This window comes from Myotis nattereri (assembly GCF_964212035.1).
Source record: "Myotis nattereri genome assembly, chromosome: 4".
Lineage (NCBI taxonomy): Eukaryota > Metazoa > Chordata > Mammalia > Chiroptera > Vespertilionidae > Myotis > Myotis nattereri.
The window spans coordinates 104,300,668-104,320,841 of record NC_138079.1 but is presented as its reverse complement, the minus strand read 5'-3'; the positions used below and the strand labels follow the sequence as shown (position 1 = coordinate 104,320,841).

Sequence of the window (20,174 nt, the reverse complement as noted above, 5' to 3'; positions counted from 1 at the left end):
GCCTTTCTGGGTCTGCGAGGGTGACCCCTCCCTCCGGTTTTGGTGCCCCGCGTCCCCCGGGAAGCCTCTTTCTCCCACAGCCCCTGGCGTTCTCCTGCTTCCCAGACCCTCCGCTCTGCTCGCCCGGTCCCCCGCCCGCGCCCGGCGTGGGGCGCTCCCTCTCCCCGCGAGGGCGGGCGCTGAAGTGTCGCCAGCCGCCTGCAGGTGTCTCCCCACGGAGGGGCGCGCGTCCCTGCGCCGCGGCCGCTGCCAGGCACCGGCGACTCCGCGCCGAGGTGCACTCACGCTCCGGGCTCCGGGCGCGCCGAGCCTCTCCGCCGCGCCGCCCGCCCCCCGCGTCCCCCGCGCCGCGCCCCCACTCGGGCGGGGGGGCATGGGCCCCCGCCGCGTCCGCCGCCGCCGATCGCAGGCGCCCCAGCCCCCGGGCGCGGCGGGCAGCGGCCGCTGACGCGGGGCGCCGGCTGCCAACTTCGCGCGCTGAGCTCCCGGCGGCGCGGGCGGCATGAAGACGAGCCGCCGCGGCCGGGCGCTCGTGGCCGTGGCCCTGAACCTGCTGGCGCTGCTCTTCGCCACCACCGCCTTCCTCACCACGCACTGGTGCCAGGGCACGCAGCGGGTGCCCAAGCCGGGCTGCGGCCAGGGCGGGCGCGCCAACTGCCCCAACTCGGGCGCCAACGCCACGGCCAACGGCACCGCCGCCCCCGCCGCCGCGGGGAACGGCCCCCCCGGCGGCGAGCTCTACAGCTGGGAGACGGGCGACGACCGCTTCCTCTTCAGGAATTTCCACACCGGCATCTGGTACTCGTGCGAGGAGGAGCTCGGCGGGCGCGGTGAGTGCGCGGCGCCCGGCTCCCCGCCGCGCGGCCCGGAGGCGCGGGTCCCGGCCGCGCTCCCCGCTCCCCGCTCCCCGCTCCCCGCTCCCCGCTCCCCGCTCCGGCGGCGAGGGACCCGCACCGGTGGCCGGCGCTGCGCAGAGCTCGGCCCCACGCCCCCTGCGGGGAGCGCGCGCCGGGCCGGAGGGGGGAGGAGGCTGGTGTTCGGGACGCCCCTCCGTGGCAGGGTTTGGGCCGAGCGCCCTGGGCTTCGGGGCGCCGGGCGGCTTCGGGGACGTTGCCGCGCCCTAGGGAGGCGCGTCTCCCGAGGACCCACCCGGCGGCGGGTCGCAGGGACGCGGCTCCTTTCCGCGCCAGAACTCTCCCCGCTCGCCCCCCTTCTTCCGCGGGGCGCTGGGTGCCTCCCTCCCGCCCCATCCCGCCGCCCCGGGGAGGGTGCGGGGACTGTGGCTGGGAGCCGCCTCTCCCACCGCATCCACGGAGCCTGGAGACCGGGGAGTCCTTCTACCCCGTTTCCAGCCGCACTAACAGCTCGCAGACGGGACTGGGAGCACGGGCGTGGGGCGTGGGGCAGCCGCGTGGGCCCTCGTGTCGCGGGAGGGAAAGAAGGCAGCTGAGAACGCGGGGCGGCGGGGTGCGGCTCGGTCGGAACTGGGGTGTGTGTGACTTTTCAGAAGGCAGATCAAGCCGCTCCCACGGCCTCATACCCGTCCTGGGCGCGGAGGCAGCCGGCCAGGTGCGTGCCCCGGGCCGCCCGAGGCGAGGCGGCTCCGGGGAGCGCTGTCCATCCGAGCGGGGGTGCCGGACGCCAGTCCACACCACCCTGCACCGTCCAGTCCCAGGTGGGGGAACTCCGCAGTGAGTTGACCTCTCTCCCCAAGGTTACAGCTCATCCTCGCAGGCGTTGCTCTTCTGCGTGGACATGGTGTCCCATGTGACTCAGTGTGGATGCACTGGGGCCATGGCCAGTAGTTGGTCCTGCAGAAGCCGTTGGCCTACTTGGTTACAGGTCAGCGGGAAGAGGTGTAGTAAAGGAAAGGAGGCTGCTCCCCTGCCTGGAACCCCTTCCCCCCTCTCCCCTGCTGCTCCCTCAGGCCCAGGGGACTTGCTGGCCTGCCCGGGAGGCAGGGTCCTCTGGAGAGAAGGCCTCTGGATGCCGGTCTTTGTATCTCATCGCCAGCACTGTCGCCCTCATCACACTTGGCACAACTTGAAATTGTTGGGGGCCTGCCTTTGCTCACCACCTTCTTGTCCCTGTCCCTACAGGACGTCCCCCCGGGTAGTGTGTGGTGCACAGGAGTTCTTAAGGCCGGTTTGCAGGATGCTGCTGGGTGAGGCCGGGGATGACGAGCCAGAGGGCTCTCCAGGGGCCGCCTGCTCTGTCTCACCTGTGGGGGTGCCCGTGATGCTGGCTGTTTGCCAAAGACGTTCAGTGTTTGAGAAGAGCCCGGCCCCTGACCAGCTTCACCCCATCAGACTCACTTCTGCTGTGCACGCACGTCTTGAAGTTTTACTCTGGGATGTAATAATAATAATAATAATAATAATAATAATAATAATAGAACCTCAAAAGGCATCCGTGCCTTCCAACCAGCCCAACCCCCCGCTTCCCTCAGAGGCCTCGCGAGTGCCGTCCTCATCTGCACTCTCTGCCGTGGGTGTCCCCACACACCTTTCTCTGAGCTCAGGGCCCGGTTTCCAAGGTGTGGGAGCTCTGCCCCGGCCATCACTCCACCTCCCAAAGGCTTCTCCTCCCTTGTACACAACCCTGATCCCGCCCCTGCCCTGCCCCTGCCCCTGCCCCCACGGATGTCCTGGTCCTGGCCGCCAGCAGAGCCTTTCATTGTTTGAGGTCTCTCGCGGCCTCTGCCTGGTGATCACAGTCCAAACCCTTGCAGGCATTCATTCCCCTGTGGCTCAGCCATGTAGCTTGTCCTAGGGCTTGACACAGGATACTTAAGCCTGAGTGTATAAAAAATATTAACGGAGCCACATTTAAAAACCACGTTCGCTTCTATTTACGGAGCCCCGAGCGTGCCCAGGCGCAGCGAGAGCTGCTCACCTGCTGCATCTTGTTGAACACTTGCCAATACCTGTGGGGCGGGCGCATCTGCGGTGCCCATTTTTCAGATGAGGAGTTCGAGGCTCAGAGAGGTTTCGGTCCAGGCCTCACGGCTGGCCCGGGGCCTGAATTCTCTTCTTGGGGCAGAGAGGAATCCGGAGGAAGTGGAAAGGAAAGATAATAGTACAGTTGGGGGTTGGAGAAGGGGGTGATGGGGGGGGTTCACTCCTGGTTCTCAGTAAAATCATAAATGGTTAGTTTGTTGGGCAAATAAACAAAACCCACCATTTTTTCTTTTCCCTTCATCACAGTTGGCGAGAGATCACCCCTCCCAGAAAATCACAATTTTCCTTCCCAAGAGCCTGGAAAATAGTTATCAGCCTGTCAGTGCTGGTGAGAAACGTGGCGGGGCCGAGCCAGCTTGGACGGGTTCCCGGCTGGTCCACAGCGCCCACATCCTGCCCCTCCACCGCTGTGGTCCTGAAGCCATGTCAGGAAGTACCTGGCCCCAAACTTATGTTGCTATGACAACCTTTCTTCTGGGTTCTGTGACCATTTTTTAATTTATTTTTTACTTGAAGAGGAAAAAATACCCCAGCAATCCTCCCCTCCCCCCAAGCCCTGACCCCCCCCTTTCCCCACCCCTGAGAAATTGAGGACCAACTTCCCTCCGGCCCATGAAACTACAAGGAATTTTACCTTCACCAGAATGAAAACACCGACCATGACATCCCAGCCTGTCTGTGAGAAGCAGCTGCTAAATGTTCCTTCCTCTCAAATGCCTGGTCGGTAATTTCTTCCTGTGCTCTCCCCGTTCTGGGCAGCCACGGGGGAATCTAATAAGCTTTTCCCCACACTGAACCCCCACGGCGCTCACAGGGGACGCCAGCCGGTCCTAAACCACACGATCGCCAGACCCCAGAGCGACCCCTCTTCCTCCAGGCAGGAGCATGTGCCTCCTTCCCAAACAGGGGAACGGCAGGTGTGGCCGCCACACGACTCCCCGGCGCTGCATGCAGATGGCGTTCTCCCCGGTTTGGGTGCTCGAAGGGCTGGGTGGGTGCAGACACAGGCAGCCTGAGGGTGCAGGCGGTCTGGGGGTTCAGGCAGCCTGGGGGTGCAGGTGGCCTGGGGGTATAGGCGGCCTGGGTGTGCAGGCGTCCTGGGGGTGCAGGCAGTCTGGGGGTTCAGGCAGCCTGGGGGTGCAGGCGGTCTGGGGGTGCAAGCGGCCTGGGGGTGCAGGCGGTCTGGGGGTGCAGGCAGCCTGGGGTGCAGGCGGTCTGGGGGTGCAGGCAGTCTGGGGGTGCAGGCAGTCTGGGGGTGCAGGCAGCCTGGAGGTGCGCCGCAGAGTAGGGCTGGAGGAGGGACATGGGGTGGCAGCGGTGGGGTGCTAACTGGGAGCACAGGTGAGGCTGCACTTGATCCTGAGGAGATGGTGGCAGGAATGGATGGCGGTGTGGCAAGGCGGACTTTGGAGGCTGGCTGGAGGGAGGCGGGTTGGGGGGCCAGGAGGAGGCCATCTCAGGGAGCAGGAGCAGCTGCTGGGCGCTCTGACTGGATCCTAGACCTCTCTCTTCCCTGTGATGGTGCACCGGTGCCCGTTCTATCGAGTGAAGGATGGGATTTCTCGAGTGTAAGGCCAGGCTCTGCCTCCTTTCGGCAGTGTGGCTGGGCCAGAGCCACCGTTGGCTCCCCTGTGGAAGGGGGTCGAGCCGAAGCCCCTGTCCCGGGTGTGAGGGTGTGGGGATCCGTGGGATGGTGCAGGGCAAGTGCCCAGTCCCTGCCGGTGTGTGAGCCTGGCCCCCTCCGCGCTGCCCTCCTGAGCCACTCACATCTCCCATGCGCGCTATGCTGCCGCAGGCTGCCTCCCAGCCTTGGCCATCCCCCCTCAGCCTCCTGCACCCACCAGAGCCAGGATCAGATCTTGCTCCTCCTCTGGGCGCCCCCACCAACAGCCTCCTCTCACTTGGAGTCAGAGCCGCTCACTGCAGCTTCTCCCAGCTCCCTCTCCACCCAGCCCCACTCCACCTGTGGCCACCAGCTCCTGCCACACTGGCCCCCAAGGAGGCATACTGGCCGCAGGGCTTTTGCACCAGCCCTTTCCTCTGCCTGGAATGCTCTTCCCTCAGATGGCACAAGGCTATTTCTAGAAACTTCTTTACGTCAGTGCTGAGCTCTCTCCAAGCACAGGAATCAGCATTGATCTCCCCACACATTTCCTGCTGGATTTTTCTTCTAGCACCTGCCACCGTGGACTTGACCTTCACGGCCCTTGTCTGTGTGCTTTGTGTTGTCCATCAGCTCCACGAGGGCGGGGTAGAGTTTATCTCATTGTTCCCGCTGGCTGGGCAGTGCTCCCACCGGCACACAGTAGGTGCTCAGTCAACATGCGTGGGAGGAGCGCTGCTTGTTGTTATGACAGTTTGTGTCCAGTTCCTTCCCGGGCTCTAAGTGTCTTCTTATGACACAACGAGTCGGGGGGCCGTCCGGGGACCTCCGTCCTCTGAGGCACCAAGTGAGTGCTGGGCAGGGCCGTTCCCACTCAGGAGGAGGCAGCCGCCAGTTCTCCCCAACTCCGCACCTTTCTGCTTCCCTCTTTCTTTTCAGAAAACCCCAGCTTTCCTGCCCGCTCCCTCTAAGCATGCTGCCACATTTCTGTGAGGGTGGGGACACATGGTAGGTGCCATGGTTATGCCCATTTTCCAGATGAGGAAACCGAGGCACAGAGAAGGGAAGGGACTTGTCCAAGGTCACACAGCCACCAAGTGGCAGAGGTGGGGTGCTCGCCGGGCAGAAGGCTCCAGAGCTCCAGGGCCTGCTGTGCTGAGCTGCACCCACATCCCAAACCAATCCCTTCCTGCTCCCGCTCCTCCAAAGGCCTCCTTGGGACCAGCCTGCACCAGGAGTCATGGGTCCCAGGTTCAAGTCCAGGCTCCAACGTCAACTTGCTGAGTGACTCACGCTCTCTCTGGTCTTTGCTTTTTCCGTGTGGAAAATGAGGGTCTAGTGCAGGGGTGGGCAAACTTTTTGACTCGAGGGCCACAATGGGTTCTTAAACTGGACCAGAGGGCCGGAACAAAAGCATGGATGGAGTGTTTGTGTGAACTAATATAAATTCAAAGTAAACATTACATAAAAGGGTACGGTCTTTTTTTTCAATAGTTTTATTCTGGCTAGTGGCTTTCTGTCTGGGTGATGGAGGTAGCAGAACACAACAGGACACGGGCATTGCGGGGTCAGCCCAGGCTCCAGCCCCCAGGCCACCACTCACTGCTGTGTGGCATCTGGTAGGGGCTTGCCCTCCCTGGGCCTCGGCTTCCTTGTCTAGGAAGGTAATATCTGCCTCATGATGGCTCATGGGGGTTAAAGCAGGTGATGCAGGCACCCCGCTGGCTGGTGCTGGTCCATGGTGCTCGCTGAGGGCTGACCTGTGAGGGAAGTGCAGACCCGTGGCCTGCGGGTCAGACCTGAACTGCCTGCTTGTTTGGCCCTGCAGTGTTTACAATGTCTTTGAATAAGCTGCCAACATTTGAAAATGGACACACTTCACAGGAACATTTGGATTTACCATTTTTCTCAAAAACCTGGCAGATCTGTCTGCACTGTGCCTGGGTTCCTCTGGGAGCAGCAGCTGCCCTGTGGGGGTCCCTGTCCCTGCCGGGGTCCCTGCCTCTGCCGGGGTCCCTGTCCCTGCTGGGGTCCCTGTCCCTGCCGTGGTCCCTGCCTCTGCCGGGCTCCACAGACCGGAGCTCAGACTCCAAGCCTCGGAGTCAGATCACTTCCCTCCTCTACTCAGGGACACGCCCACCCCCAGCACTTCCCCTCCCAGCTCTTCCCCTCATCACCCTAATTGTTGTCTTGCCCACTACATATCACACTCATTTAACCTCTTTATTACCCCTCCCCTGCTCGGCTGCCGGCTCTGTGGGGCAGGCCTTGGTCCATTTCACATGATGCCACATCCGGAATGTGGATGAGCAGGCACTTAGCAAGGGGTCAGTGACTCTGTTGAAAGCATCTGGGATTCGGAGGACAGCTCGGGCCTCTGAGCAGGGAGAGGCGGGATCTGCGGTGTGCCTGCATCCCAGGGACTCACAGACGCTCTCTCTCCCCTCCTTGCTCTCCTGTTCTGCCCCCGGAAGAGTGTTCAGGGGGACACTGAGGAGCTGGGGGGTGCACTGTGGTCATCCCTGTTTAAATTCTGGGACCCGGGGGTGCCGTGACCTCCCTGCTGCCTGCAGGACTGTGGTGGTTAAACTCTTTTTTGGCCTCAAGTGACAGAGGAGACTTGAACCCAAGTAAGAATAAGGTAGTTTCTGAGGAGGAAGCTGCCCACTGAGTCCATGCAAAGGTGCGTCCCCTGCCTCGGGGGCCGGGGCCAGGGCCACCTGGGCTCCGGGGCCGGGGTGAGACCCTCCCTCAGGTCTAAGCCACCAACTAAAATCGTGCAGGGCCCAGACTCGGACGCCCAGCCCCCAGGGTCCATGTCTGCTGCTTCGCGGTCTTGAGAGCGAGCGTGCCTGGATGGCGGGTGTGCAGATGGCCATGGGGCGGTCGCTCTTTTCGGGGGGTGGGGTGTAGGATTGCATAACCCCGTTCTGTGAGAGGGGAGCGGAACCTTGTTGAGCCCACGGAATGGATTGGGGCTGGGCAGATGTCCCAAAAGGATCCGACCCTGTTAGCCGGGACACCGGGACTCATGCAAGCAAGAGAAGCTCCCTGGAAATGGGCTTAAGCCAAAAGGGAGCGATGGCCTCTCCTAGTGGGACGTCTGGTGGGAGAATCGGGGCTGGGGTGTGGCTGGGCCAAGCAGTGCTGTTGGGAGAGTTGTCTTTCTCCAGCACTCGGCTCTGCCGCCCCCCTCCCCCCCCCCCCATCCGCTCCCTGCTCAGTACACTCTCCGTGGTTGTCCCTGGAAGCTCTGAGCTCACCTTCTGTCTCCCAGCAACTTCAGTAGAAAAGGGGGATCCCCTCCCCACGTTTCCAACAAAAGTTCCAGAACAAGTTCTCCTTGGACTGCTGCCGTGGGGATGAATTGTGTTGATTGGCTGACCTTGGTCACATGCCTGCCCCGGGACAGGAGGGGAGGCAGCTTCACGGAGCCGGAGCCGCGTCCTGAGAGTGGAGGAGGGAGGGAGTTTCAGTTGGCTCCTGCCACAGCGGCGGTGCCACAGCCCAAACCCTCGGCGCACAGGCGGCGTGAATTCACTCAGCCCAGGCGTCTGCGGGCCACCCATGTCGGTTGCTCTGGGCTGGGTCACGCACTCGTGTGACGGCTGCTGGCTGTCGGCTGCAGTGATGGAGGCCCCTGGGCCCTGTGCCTCGTACCCTCCGCCAGGCGAGCCCGCACGGTCCATGTGGTGTCCGAGCCAGGGAAGCCAGCGCCGCCCGACTGTGCAGGCACTGTTCAAGCCTCTGCTTGCATCTTCCCAAACCTTTCTATGCCCCGGAACCACCCAGGAGCGTGGCCTGGGCTGTGGCGGCCGCGGTGCTCCCTGGCCACCCTTGGGTCACTCAGCTGTAGGTGCAGGTCTGCGCCCAGGGGTGCTGGGGTCCAACCCCAGCAGGTCCAGGGGTCCCCAAAGGTGTGGACGGAGTCGGTGAAGAAGGAACGGCACAGAGGCAGCGTTCAGTTGATCAGCAGCCTAGCCAGGATCTCTAGCCAGGTTCTGGTCAGGATCTCCGGCAAAGTTCTGGTTAGGATCTCCAGCCAGGTTCTGTGTCCATGTTCTCTTGCTAGGTTCTGTCTCTAGGTTCTGTCCAGGTTCTCTAGCCAGGTTCAGTCACCAGGTTCTAGTCAGGTTCTCTTGCCATGTTCTATCCAGGTTCTGTAGCCAGGTTCTGTCTCTAGGTTCTTCAGCCAGGTTCTCTCGCTAGGTTCTGTCTCTAGGTTCTGTCTCCAGTTTCTGTCCAGGATCTTTTGCCATGTTCTCTCCAGCGAAGTTCTTCTGTCTCTAGGTTCTGTGTAGGTTCTGTGTGTAGGTTTTGTGTCCTGTTGTCTTGTTACATCTGTATTTATACCAGTTGATTCCAATCCTATCAATCTCTATTCCAAAGGTTAGGGCGTTTCTTATCTCCATTCCAGGGAGTAAAGATTATGTAGCTTAAGCATGATTGTTCGTAGTTAAAGTGATTAATTACCCGCCTGGCACTTAGTTAAGGGGTTTTATTCCCTCCCTAACTTCAGGGGAAAATCCCTACCTGGGGAAACAACCTTTCTCAGAGAGGTGACCTTGGTTAAAACACATAGTGCCAAGAAGGTGAGCAAACATATTAAGAACAGTATGCCACATATGCCAGGTCCCTTGAAACAGCAAGCATGGACCGGCTCCCGGCACAGGGGTGGGGCTGGAGGAAGCTGAGCCAGACGCCTGGGGTGGGGCAGTGGCTGTGGGGGCTCGGCCTGTCCCAGCCTCCCGGGAGTGGGTCAGAGATGGTAACTGGGGCAGGGTGAGGAGGCACGGAGACACGGTGGGGGTGAGAGACAGGTGGGAGGGTGCTCCCAGCATCTGAGAGGGACCCAGGAAAGGCTGGGATCAGACAGCGGACCGAAAGGCAGGCAGTGAAAGCAGGGGCCGAGCAGAGAGAGGAAGACAGCGGCGGGTGGAGGAGGCAGAAAGTGGAGATGGACAAAGACAAAGGCCCACGGAGGGAGCGACAGGGAAACACACATGTGCACATGTACACACATGCACACGTGTACACAGGCATGCACGTATACTCACGCACACGCATGCGCACACACTCACGCACAGGCCTGGGGAGCTGGAAGGAGAGGCGAGAGAGGGCTGCCCGAAATAGCCGGAGGCGGCAGGAGCACATATGGCGCTGCTGCCTGCTCTTTTTAGGAGCCGCCGAGGCCCCGGCGGGAGGAGGCAGCTCTGTGCCCAGGCCCCGGGCCGGGCAGCTCTCTGGCCTCGGCCCCTAGGGAGGGCGGGGGAGGAGGGCGGGGAGGAGGGCGGGGGGAGGGCGGGGAGGAGGGCGGGGAGGAGGGCGGGGGGAGGGCGGGGGGAGGGCGGGGAGGAGGGCGGGGAGGAGGGCGGGGGAGGAGGGCGGGGGGAGGGCGGGGGGAGGGCGGGGAGGAGGGCGGGGAGGAGGGCGGGGGGGAGGGCGGGGGGAGGGCGGGGGGGAGGGCGGGGGGAGGGCGGGGAGGAGGGCGGGGAGGAGGGCGGGGGGAGGGCGGGGGGAGGGCGGGGAGGAGGGCGGGGAGGAGGGCGGGGGGGAGGGCGGGGGGAGGGCGGGGGGGAGGGCGGGGGGAGGGCGGGGAGGAGGGCGGGGAGGAGGGCGGGGAGGAGGGCGGGGGGGAGGGCGGGGGAGGAGGGCAGGGCAGTCCCTCTCAGTCTGTCTCCTCCTCCCCCTGTTGGTGGCCGTGGGGTGGTTTGGTGTTGGGGGCCTTCAGCTCACACAGCTCACTCTCCCTCCTCCCAACTGCCCCAGGTCTTTCACTCACCGTCACAACTTACATACACGCAGGAGGCCAGCTGGGTCCGTGCCTGTCGCCTCTGGACACACGCGTGGAGCCTCCAGCACCTCTGCCTTGTCTGCTGTCCCCCCATCCTGCTTCTAACCAGGGGCCAGTTCTGGAAGGGGGGGGGGTGCTTAAATCCCTGGTCACCTGCCCCCCTCCCACTGCACCTGCCAGCCTTGTCCCACGCCGCCCCTTGGCTAGGGCCCCACCTCCTGGGCGGCCCCGAGAAGCACCGAGGGAGGGAGACCCGCCCAGAACAGAGTCGGGTGGGGACACACGTGTTAGTGTCTGCACTGAGGTGATGCCTCCACTTGGCGTCCAATGACATCTTAAATGGCCAAGTCCCCAACCATCTTCCTCCTCGCCGCCCTCACCAGCAGGGACAGCTGGGTCGTGCTGCTACCCCTGCAGATCTGGACCGTTCACACACCGAGCTGTCCTCATCGGGCCCGGAGAAAAGAGGCCCCATCTCAGGAAAGGGGGTGAGTTTTTGCCTAGAAGCGACACATGGCCCTTGGCTTGCATGTCGCATGGTCACAACTGCGTCCCTACTGTGAGCTCGCAAAGCAGACAGATGGGAAGGCTGGTGACAACACGGGTGGCTCCACACCCGCCACAGCCGTCTCAGCCAATGACAACAGACAGCGGACAGCCATCTTTCCACTTTCTCAGGCAAAAACCTTGGAGTCCTCTTTAACTCTCTCTCTCTCTCTCTCTCTCTCTCTCTCTCTCTCTCTCTTTTCTCTCTCTCTCTCCTCTCCCCCTCTCCACAAACACCATTCAAGCCACAATCCACCAGCAAATCCTATTGGCTCCTTTAAAAACATATCCAGAGTCCAGCCATTTCTCATCCTCTCCTTGGCTACCGAGTCTGAGCCTGCACCATCTCCTGCCTGGACTCCAGCACCCACCTCACTGGTCTTCCTGCCCCAACTGGCTCCCCTCGGCCTGCAGTCTGCTGAGGGATCCTGTTATACATTGGATGGCTCCCATCGCAAAAGCAGCTACAAGACCCAACACGACTTGCCCCTGTCTGTCTGCCTCACCTTGCACTACATTCCTCCTTGCTGCCTCAACTCCGGTCCCATTATCCCCTGGGCTTTTGCACTAACTCCCCCAGGCACGCTCCTGCCCCAGGGCCTTTGCACGTGCAGTTCTCTTAGCATGAACTCTGTCCCCAGGTTTCCACTCTTACACATGTTCATGAGCACCTACTGTGTGCCAGAGTTTGTCCAGGTGCAGGATACTGGCAGGAAATGAGACAGGTGAAGTCTTAATCTCATGGAGGTTCCGCCCTCGAGCATGAAGACAGACAGCAAGAGGTTATTCACTCTTTGGTACCTTTAACTTGGACGTACCAAGCCCCTCCTGAGGCCCCTGTGCACTCAGTGGCAGACAAAACAAAGGCCTTATCTCCATGAGCTGACATTCTCGAGGGGACAGGCGAGAACGGGTTTGTCACTCACCGTGGCTCCCATGGTACTGGATTCAGGCCAGAATGACGCTGGGACTCAGGGGTCAGGGATGTGGTCGGACACCCTGAGGGGGGAAGGCTCGCAGGCACTCCTGCTTCTTGATGCGTAAGCCAGTCACATCTCGGTGGCTTTTCAAGCCTACTTCTCATTTTCCCTCGAAAATAGAATTTTCGAGAGGGTCTTTTTTCCTTATATGAACCCTCACCTGCTGGCCAAGTTCTTCTGTACTTTCAAGTGTTTTCCTGGATAGTTTTTTTCCATCTTGAAAGATTCATCTTCCTTTGTCATAAGAAATCATTTGGAAGGATTTTCGGCAAGCTCTCTTGTCCTCCTTGGTCTCGGTTAACTTAATACACTGACTCTGCTGGGCACTGAGGGGTACCTGGCGAACTTGAATAAGGTCCCCGCTTACCAGGAGCTCCCATTCCAGTGGAGAGAAAACAAACTTTAAATATAGTAGGTAAGTAAAAATCCCACACAGACGTGAGTGCTCGGAAGCGGGTGCTGAGGTAGCACTGAGGTGGGGCTTTTAGTAGGGTGTCAGGGAGACGTTCCTGAGGGGCGACCCCTGAACTGAGGCCTGGCTGTCAGAAGGAGGAGGCACGCAGAGTTCTGGAGGCGGCGGCAGCATTCTAGGCAGAATAAGTCCGTCCTCGGCGACTGGTCACTTCCTTTTCTACTTCCCGCGTCAGTTTTCAGCGAGTTGTGGTTTCTTAGAAAATAATTGATGCGAGAGTTTCAAACCTGTTTGTGCAAAATGTAGCATAGTACTTTCCTGTGATTAAAAGGAAGAATGTCTCTTTGATTCCTGTCCTCTTTGTACTCGGAATCCTGGGTATTCTGCTGTTTCTGTCTTTGGATTTCCCTTGTCCGAGTCAGCCGAGGGGACAGAAGTCCTGGTGAAAGTCGCTTTCACACTCTGGAGACTGCAGCCTGGCCGGAGCCTTTACCCGGGCTCCGCTCTGAGATGCCACGTCTTCCGGCTGGAGGCCCTGGCGATTTGTTCCACCTTTCCCCTTTGTTTCATTATTACTTTAAAATACATTTTTATTGATTTCAGGAAGGAAGGGAGAGAGGAGAGAGAGAAATATCAATGATGAGAGAGAATCATGGATCAGTTGGCTGCCTCTTGCATGCCCCCTACTGGGGATGGAGCCCGCAACCCAGGCATGTGGCCTGACGGGGAATCGTACCATGGCCGCCTGGTCCATAGGTTCAACCACTGACCACATCAGCGGGACTCTCCCTTTATTTTCAATCTGGATCTTGCCAGCTCGGCTGTTTTATTGCCCCCCCACCCCCCTTTAAAGAATCAGAACTCTTCTGTTTACGTTTTCTAATTTATCCTTGTTTTCTTTTGTTACTTTTTGGAGGTATGTCCAGATATTTGAATTGGGAAAACTTTGTTTTCACAGTTAAAAAAAAGAATGCATTTAATGCTATGAGTTTGCCTGTGAGCACCGCCTTGGCCATATCTTGTGACTTTCAAACACAGTGCTTTCTGTAAAATCATTTTCTAAAAGTTCTGAAATTACAACTTTGTTTTTAATATTACGGAAATGTACTCTCGTTTATTCATTGATCCAAGAATAATTAAATGGGACATTTTTAGAATTTCTTCTTAATGCTTTGCCTTATTTGCTTAAACTTTTGTCATTAATTTATAGTTTTACTGAACGATAGAGACAGTGGACTGTGAAGTTTCTGCTCCATAATTTTTTGGGGGTAAATGTTTTATTTGAAAATAAAACAACCAAAAGCACAGGTATATTCCCTGTGTGTAAGGTAAAGCAGCTTTATAGATAGTATCTTGTTATTTACTTCTCTTTGCTCTTATTGATCTGCAAAAAGCTGAATGAGATAGGTCAAAGTCTTTCTCTTCAATAGAATCCTTTCCATTTTTACTGTGTTTTTGATAGTTTTGTTTTCAGAAAATGTCATTTTATGTTATTTATTGCAAAAAGATTTGTGACAGTTATATTTTCATTGTGGAATTGTGGATTTTACTTTTGTCAATATCAAATGACTATTTTCCCCTAGTGAATGCTTTTGGCTTTGAATTCTATTTTTTCATATTTTAGTATTTCTCTCCCTGCTTTCTTTTGTTTGTGTCCCCTTGGTGTATCTCTCTAGCTTTTTTTCTTTTAACTTTTCTATGTCCTTCTGTTAGGCATACATCTGGTAAAAACAGTATGCAGTTAGAGTCTGTCTTTGGGTATAAACTGAGGGTCTTAACCAAATAAAATTTATTTTTTTAAATAAATACGTTTGATCTCATGACTATTTTTGTTGAATACTTTAAATTCTTTATTCCTGCCGAAACCGGTGTGGCTCAGTGGATAGAGCGTCGGCCTGCGGACTGAAAGGTCCCAGGTTCGATTCCGGTCAAGGGCATGTACCTGGGTTGCGGGCATATCCCCAGTGGGAGATGTGCAGGAGGCAGCTGATCGGTGTTTCTCTCTCATTGATGTTTCTGACTCTCTGTCTCTCTCCCTTCCTCTCTGTAAAAAATCAATAAAATATATATTAAAAAAATAAATAAATTCTTTAATCCTTTTTCTTTCAACACTTCTTTGCTTTTGTCTTTCACTGTATGGATTTGGTTTTGTTTCTTTTTTCTTTACCAATGATTTAAAAAGTATACGCACGGCTGTTGATTCTGTTTTTAACTCTTGGGCTTCTGTTTCTCTACAATTTTGAAGAGCGATACTGCAAACGGAGCATCTTTCCTAGTAGGATGAGGAGATCAGTCGCTCTCGAGTTCTGTCTTTTGCTCATCTTTGTAACATTAATTGCCACTTGATCCCTTGCTTACCTGCTTTCCGGTTCTATTTATATCTTGGTTGGCCTTGAATGCTAAGTATGATGGAGTGCGTGCTGGCTACCAGCTGCATGCCAGGTCCCCTGCTGGGCGCTGGGGTGCTGGGTGCAGTCACAGAGGTGGGTTCCTGCCCTTGCCCTCCTAGTTATGTGTGTGTGCACGCGCATGTGTGTTCATGTGTGAGCGTGTGTCTGTGCGAATGATACCCGAGGAAGCAAACCCCTTCTCCTCTGAGGAGGGTCACTTGAGGAGTGAGGCTTGAAGAGCGAGAGGAGGCGGGTCCGGGGCAGGGGAGAGGCTTTGCGCAGGGACAGGGCTTGGTGAGCAGGAAGAAGGGGCGGTGGAGTGGCCGGAGTGGAGTGAGCCCCGCGGAGTGGGAGAGGCTGTGGCTGACGTGGCCGAGGGAGCAGAGACAGGAGCAGGGCCTGTAGGTGTGGAGGGGTGGACGCCGTCCGCGTCTTAGCGCTCGCTCAGCCAAGATTCGCTCTCCGTTCTATATGTCTGTCATTTTCTCTCTCATAATCTTAATGCTTTTTTGGGGGTCACCATCTTTTGGAACTTGTCTTACGTAGCGTTCGCTGAGCTTCCTGGATCTGTGGTTTGGCATATGACTGATCTGGGAAAGTCAGGGTCATTGCTGCTTCAAATGTTTTTTCTGTTCCTGCTCCCTCTCCTCTGACTGCACCTCTTGTCCCACAGACCCCCGTGTTCTGTTTTGTGTGTGTTTTTTCTCTTCTCTTATCTGTTTTGGGGGTTTCTGTGGCGATATCCTCAGGCTCAGAAGCTCTTTCCTCAGCCCCATCCGGTCTCCTCACGGCCATCGAAGGCGTGCTTCCCGTCTGGCTCGGGGCCCGGTCTCCAGCGTGTCCTTGGGGTTCTTTCTCAGACTTCCGATTTCGCGGCTCACATGTCCACCTGTCCTTGCACGGCGCCTGCTTTCCCCGTTAGAGCCCTTGGCGCATCGATCACAGCTTTTCCCAGTTCCTGGTGCGATGATGCCAACGGCCCTGCCGCCCCTGCGCGGGGTCTGATGCTTGCTCTGCCTTCCGACGGTGCCTTTGCCCTTCACTCCGCCTGGATCCTCTTTTGGTGGCCCGGCATGATGCCCGGGGTGAGGGCAGCGGCTGGGAACAGCCTCCGTGCTGCGGTGAGGTGAGTAGGGGGAGGGCAAGCTTCCCTGAGCCTGTGTCCCTGGCTGTGACCTTCGCGTGCTTCTCACTCCCCATGGCGGGGGCTGCCGTGGGGCACCCCTCCCCAGGGAACAGACTCTCTCTGCCCCTTCACTTGTGCCTCATCATGTCCCCGACGCCTCCTGTGTGGCCGTGGTTGACGTTTCTCAGCGTAGCGTCCTAGCACCCGAGCCCTGCGCTCAGCTCCCTGTGGGGTTGGTCTGCTCCCCCGTGTCCCGTGGCATTCGAGTCCGCCTTCCTGTCTTTCGCTCCTTTTGTGTTTGTTTAGCATCTCAAAAGCTTTTCTCTTCTTATTTTTTTTTTATTATTTTTTTAAAGTTTTCGTTGTGGAAAGCATTACATAGGCCCCCCCCTCCCCCATTAACCTCTCCTTCACGGGCCTCCTCTCCACCCTCGCTCCCAGGGCCCTTCCTGCAGCTCCCCTCAACGCAGTCCGCTCTCTTACCCCCAACCGGCTGTGTCTTGGGGGTGGGGTTTACAATTTCTTCGGGACACACACCAGTTTTTTTGCGAATTCTGTGCTTCCAGGGTGTGAGTAGGTCCTTCTTCCGTGTGGGCTGTGGGCCTGTCCCCGGTGCCCTGATTATTTCCCCATCTTTGGGTCTGGGAACGTCTGCCCGGCCCAGGATTTACTCATATGTGGGATGGGCGGGTTCTCTCCGTCCTTCTCCCTTTCACCTGCTGCTGCCAGATTCTTCCTCACACATCTCACGGGGCACCGATGGCTGGCAGCTCTACCACGAAGTCAAGTGCTGATTTTTCAGGATTTATCTACATCTCGTGACGGCTACAGTGGAGGCAGGGCCGCCCTCTCTCACCTCCTGGTGTGAGTATGGATAAGAGGAATGACCTCCGTGTCATTTGAAATACTCTGTAGTTCTTTTCTTAGCAGAAATGGTTGATGTGAAACTACAATTCCCAAGGTGCACCATTCCTACTTTTCCCTCCCATCTCTGCCCTGGTTCCCTTCAGCTCAAGATGCAGAGCACCCTTGTGCACCCACGGAGGCCCTCAGCCATGTGTCCTCACCGGGAGTCACAGATGCTGAGTGGCTGGCACCGGGGGAGGGAGAGGGTGAGGGTGCACAGCCCTGGTCCTCACAGGAAGTGGCTCACGTGCTACAGAGGGTGGGGCTCCCTCTCCCAGACCCAGCGGGTGTCGCCAGCCTGGGGTGGTAGAACCCTTTCTGATGTCTTGGCTGCAGAGATACGCTGATGAGCGGAAATTCCTTCCTGGTCTGGCCGAGATCATTGACAACAGGCCTGGTTTCTGGCCCCCTTGTGACATCTCACTGGTTTGTGTGTCTCCTTGACCTGTCAACGGGAAGATGGATAAAGGGGGCCAATCGCACACCCGGCCTGCCACCACCTTCACCCTGAAGTCCTGCAGGAGGAGGGAAAGTGTGGCTTTAGACTAAGGAGACCTGGGGGAATTGTGGTCCAGCTAGTCACTCACTCACTCATTTATCACATGACCATTTATTCGGCTGGCCATGCGAATACTGTATCAGCTGCTTTATCTTGATGGGCACTGGAGGGGAAAGACAGCGCTGGGTTTGTCCTGGGAGGCATTCTTCCAGTGTCCTGTGTGAGCGCGAGAGAGTGGCTCCACCGCGTGGTGCCTCACTGCACCCATCCATAGAATGGGGGCAACGAGACGGACATCTGCAGGGTTGCTAGGAGACCGGAGGCTGCCCCGTACAGGCAGGGTTTCCCCATCGGCTCAGCACGCGGGGCGTGTGCACATTTCAAGGTGCTTGGACTGCAGAGGGCGGGCTGAGGTGGGCACTGGATGGGGAGCGGGTTCAGGTAGATCTTAACTGGTTCCAAGAAACACAGAGCCGCCGATCGATCGGGAGCCTCTGTCGAAGGCCTGCCGCCTGCCTCGTGCCCAGGGGGCCGCCGCAGAGAGAAGCTCCTGGGGCTGTGAGACCGTCTCCATCTCCTGGGTTCCACCCACTGGAAGGGTCTGTCTTTGGGGTTTTATTCATTTGTGAGCACATACTGTATGCCAAGGGCTTGTCTGTAATGGGATACCATGGTGGAAGGCAAGGTCTCTAATCTTGTGAACTTTTTTTTAAAAAATATATTTTATTGATTTTTTACAGAGAGGAAGGGAGAGGGATAGAGAGCTAGAAACACCGATGAGAGAGAAACATCGATCAGCTGCCTCCTGCACACCCCCCACTGGGGATGTGTCTGCAACCCAGGTACATGCCCTTGACCGGAATCGAACCTGGGACCCTTCAGTCCGCAGACCGACGCTCTATCCACTGAGCCAAACCGGTCAGGGCTAATCTTGCGAACTTTTAATTCTTTTTTGGGGAAGTAGCATGGCAGCAAATGAACAAGATGGCGCACAGAGTGAGGATGGCAGTGAAAGAGAGGGAAACATGGTGATGGGACGCAGGGTGGCTGTTCGGGTGGGAAGGGGAGGTGATGTTTTTCTTGAGACACAAATGACTAAAGGCAGCTCCCAGGGAGAGTCCCAGGCAGAGGGAACAGCAGGTGCAGAGGCCTGTGGAGGGAGCAGGTGCTGGAAGCAGCGGGGTGGCTGGGGTCCCGCCAGGAGGCCCGAGAAAGGCGAAAGGCGGCAGGCTGAGCCGTGGCGGTGGCCGCGGGGTGGGCGGGGCTTGGGAACTGTTTGCAGGGAGGACCCATGGGACTGGGTGGTGAGGCCAGTGAGGGAGGAGAGGAATTGGAGATGACCCGCAGGGGCTGGGCCTGACCCACTGGTGCCTGGTGCCATTGGCCGAGCTGGAGAAGAACAGGGAGGAGCAGGTGGAGGAAGGAAACCAGGTGTTCTGTTGGGGGCACAGGAAGGAATAGATGCTGGTGTTGACTTTTGGTTTGCTGAGGACCAAGGACAGAGTGCGGCCTGTGTGTGTGTGTGTGTGTGTGTGTGTGTGTGTGTCCTGCTGCGGGGTTCTCAGCCTCGGCGGTGCTGACATGTGCGCGGGGTCCGTCTTTGTTGTGGGCGCTGCCCGGCGCATTGTAGGGGGTTTAGGAGCCTCCGTGGCCTCACCAAGCAGATGCCAATGGCATCCCCCGTCGCCATGGGTGACGATCAAAGTGACATTCAAAATGCCTCCGGGCATCCCCCGTGCCCCCCGTGGGGCAAAATCCCTCCTGGTTGGGAACCAGCATGAAATCTTCACGGGGACATGGATGGTCACGGCAGGGAGGGAGGAGGGGAAGCGCACAGCTCGGGTGCCGGCACCGCCTGCTCCCTCAGCTGTGTCCACATCCTTAATGACTCCCATTACTCTTTCCTCCGAATCGCAGCTCCTGCCTCAGAATCCTTCTTAACAGCCGGCCAGTCGCCGCGGCCAGTCACTAGGATAGGCAATCAGACGAGAGCTATTTATTTCCCCTCTTCTAGGGTTGGAAAAAAAAGGGCCCAGATTGCTTTTTATGGCCCACACACGGACTGACAGTGAAATCCTAGACAGCAGGCCTCACCCATCGGTGCCTCAGGGTCCCTGCCTGTCGGGAGCAAGCAGCCCTGCTGCTGTCGATGGACCTGACAGAGCCTCCCGGGGGAGGATCAATGGGACAAGCTTGGTAACGCAACTTGAGACTTTGGAGGCGCAGAATATTACCGAAATGCACAACGGGACCCTTCTCTCCCGGGCGCTGCGCAGGTGAGCCTGTAACTAATTAGACGACAGTGAGTTGTCGTAAAGCGACGGGCACAATGACGGGAGTCAGGAAGAAGGAAGGCTCTCCGAGCGGCGGCGGGTTGGAGGGCCTGGCAGGCGGCTGTCTCGGGTTCTGCTGGGAGGACGGAGCGGTGACGCTCAAGGCTACAGTGATCTGTGTGTGATGTTTTGTTCAGGTTCAGTGTAACCATGGAGACAGCCTTCCCCCCTTCTCTCTGTGAGCCGACTCCACACTCCTCCACGCATGTACACTCCACACACCTCGACTCCCACCGCCTCGACTCCTGCTTGGGCAGAGGAGACACTGGGGGGGGGGTGGGGAGCGGGGAGGGGGGGCAGCACCGGGAGCCTGGGTGCCAGCTGTGTGCCAGCCCCTGTCGGCCCCTCCCTGAGTGTGGTCCTGGATAAGTTGCTCAGGCTCTGGGAGCCTCCGTCTCCTCATCTGCAGGAGGAAGATAAAGTGCATTCTCCCCCGCAGGGTTATGGGGGCTCAAACTCCGTCTCCCGTGCGGAAGAGCCCTGTGAACTCTCAGGAACTCCGGAACGCGGCCTCACTTGCTATCCTGTTAAAGTGGACCCCAGGGACCCTGGTTTACAGTCACTGAAATCCTTGTTCTTTAAAAAAATCAGCATCAGCAAAACTAAACCTCTGGCTCATGATGTC

The 20,174-nt window shown here is 58.1% G+C and overlaps 1 protein-coding gene across 1 annotated transcript in view; it reads left to right on the top strand.

Moving 5' to 3' along the window:
• The first annotated feature begins 419 nt into the window (after positions 1 to 419).
• The window catches only part of GSG1L (GSG1 like), a 187,488-nt gene continuing 167,733 nt past the window's right edge, over positions 420 to 20,174 (top strand). The window contains exon 1 of the mRNA XM_081089546.1: positions 420 to 830. Within this exon, the coding sequence (XP_080945672.1) occupies positions 503 to 830 (328 nt within the window). The 5' untranslated portion in view covers positions 420 to 502. The remainder of the gene's footprint in view (positions 831 to 20,174) is intronic.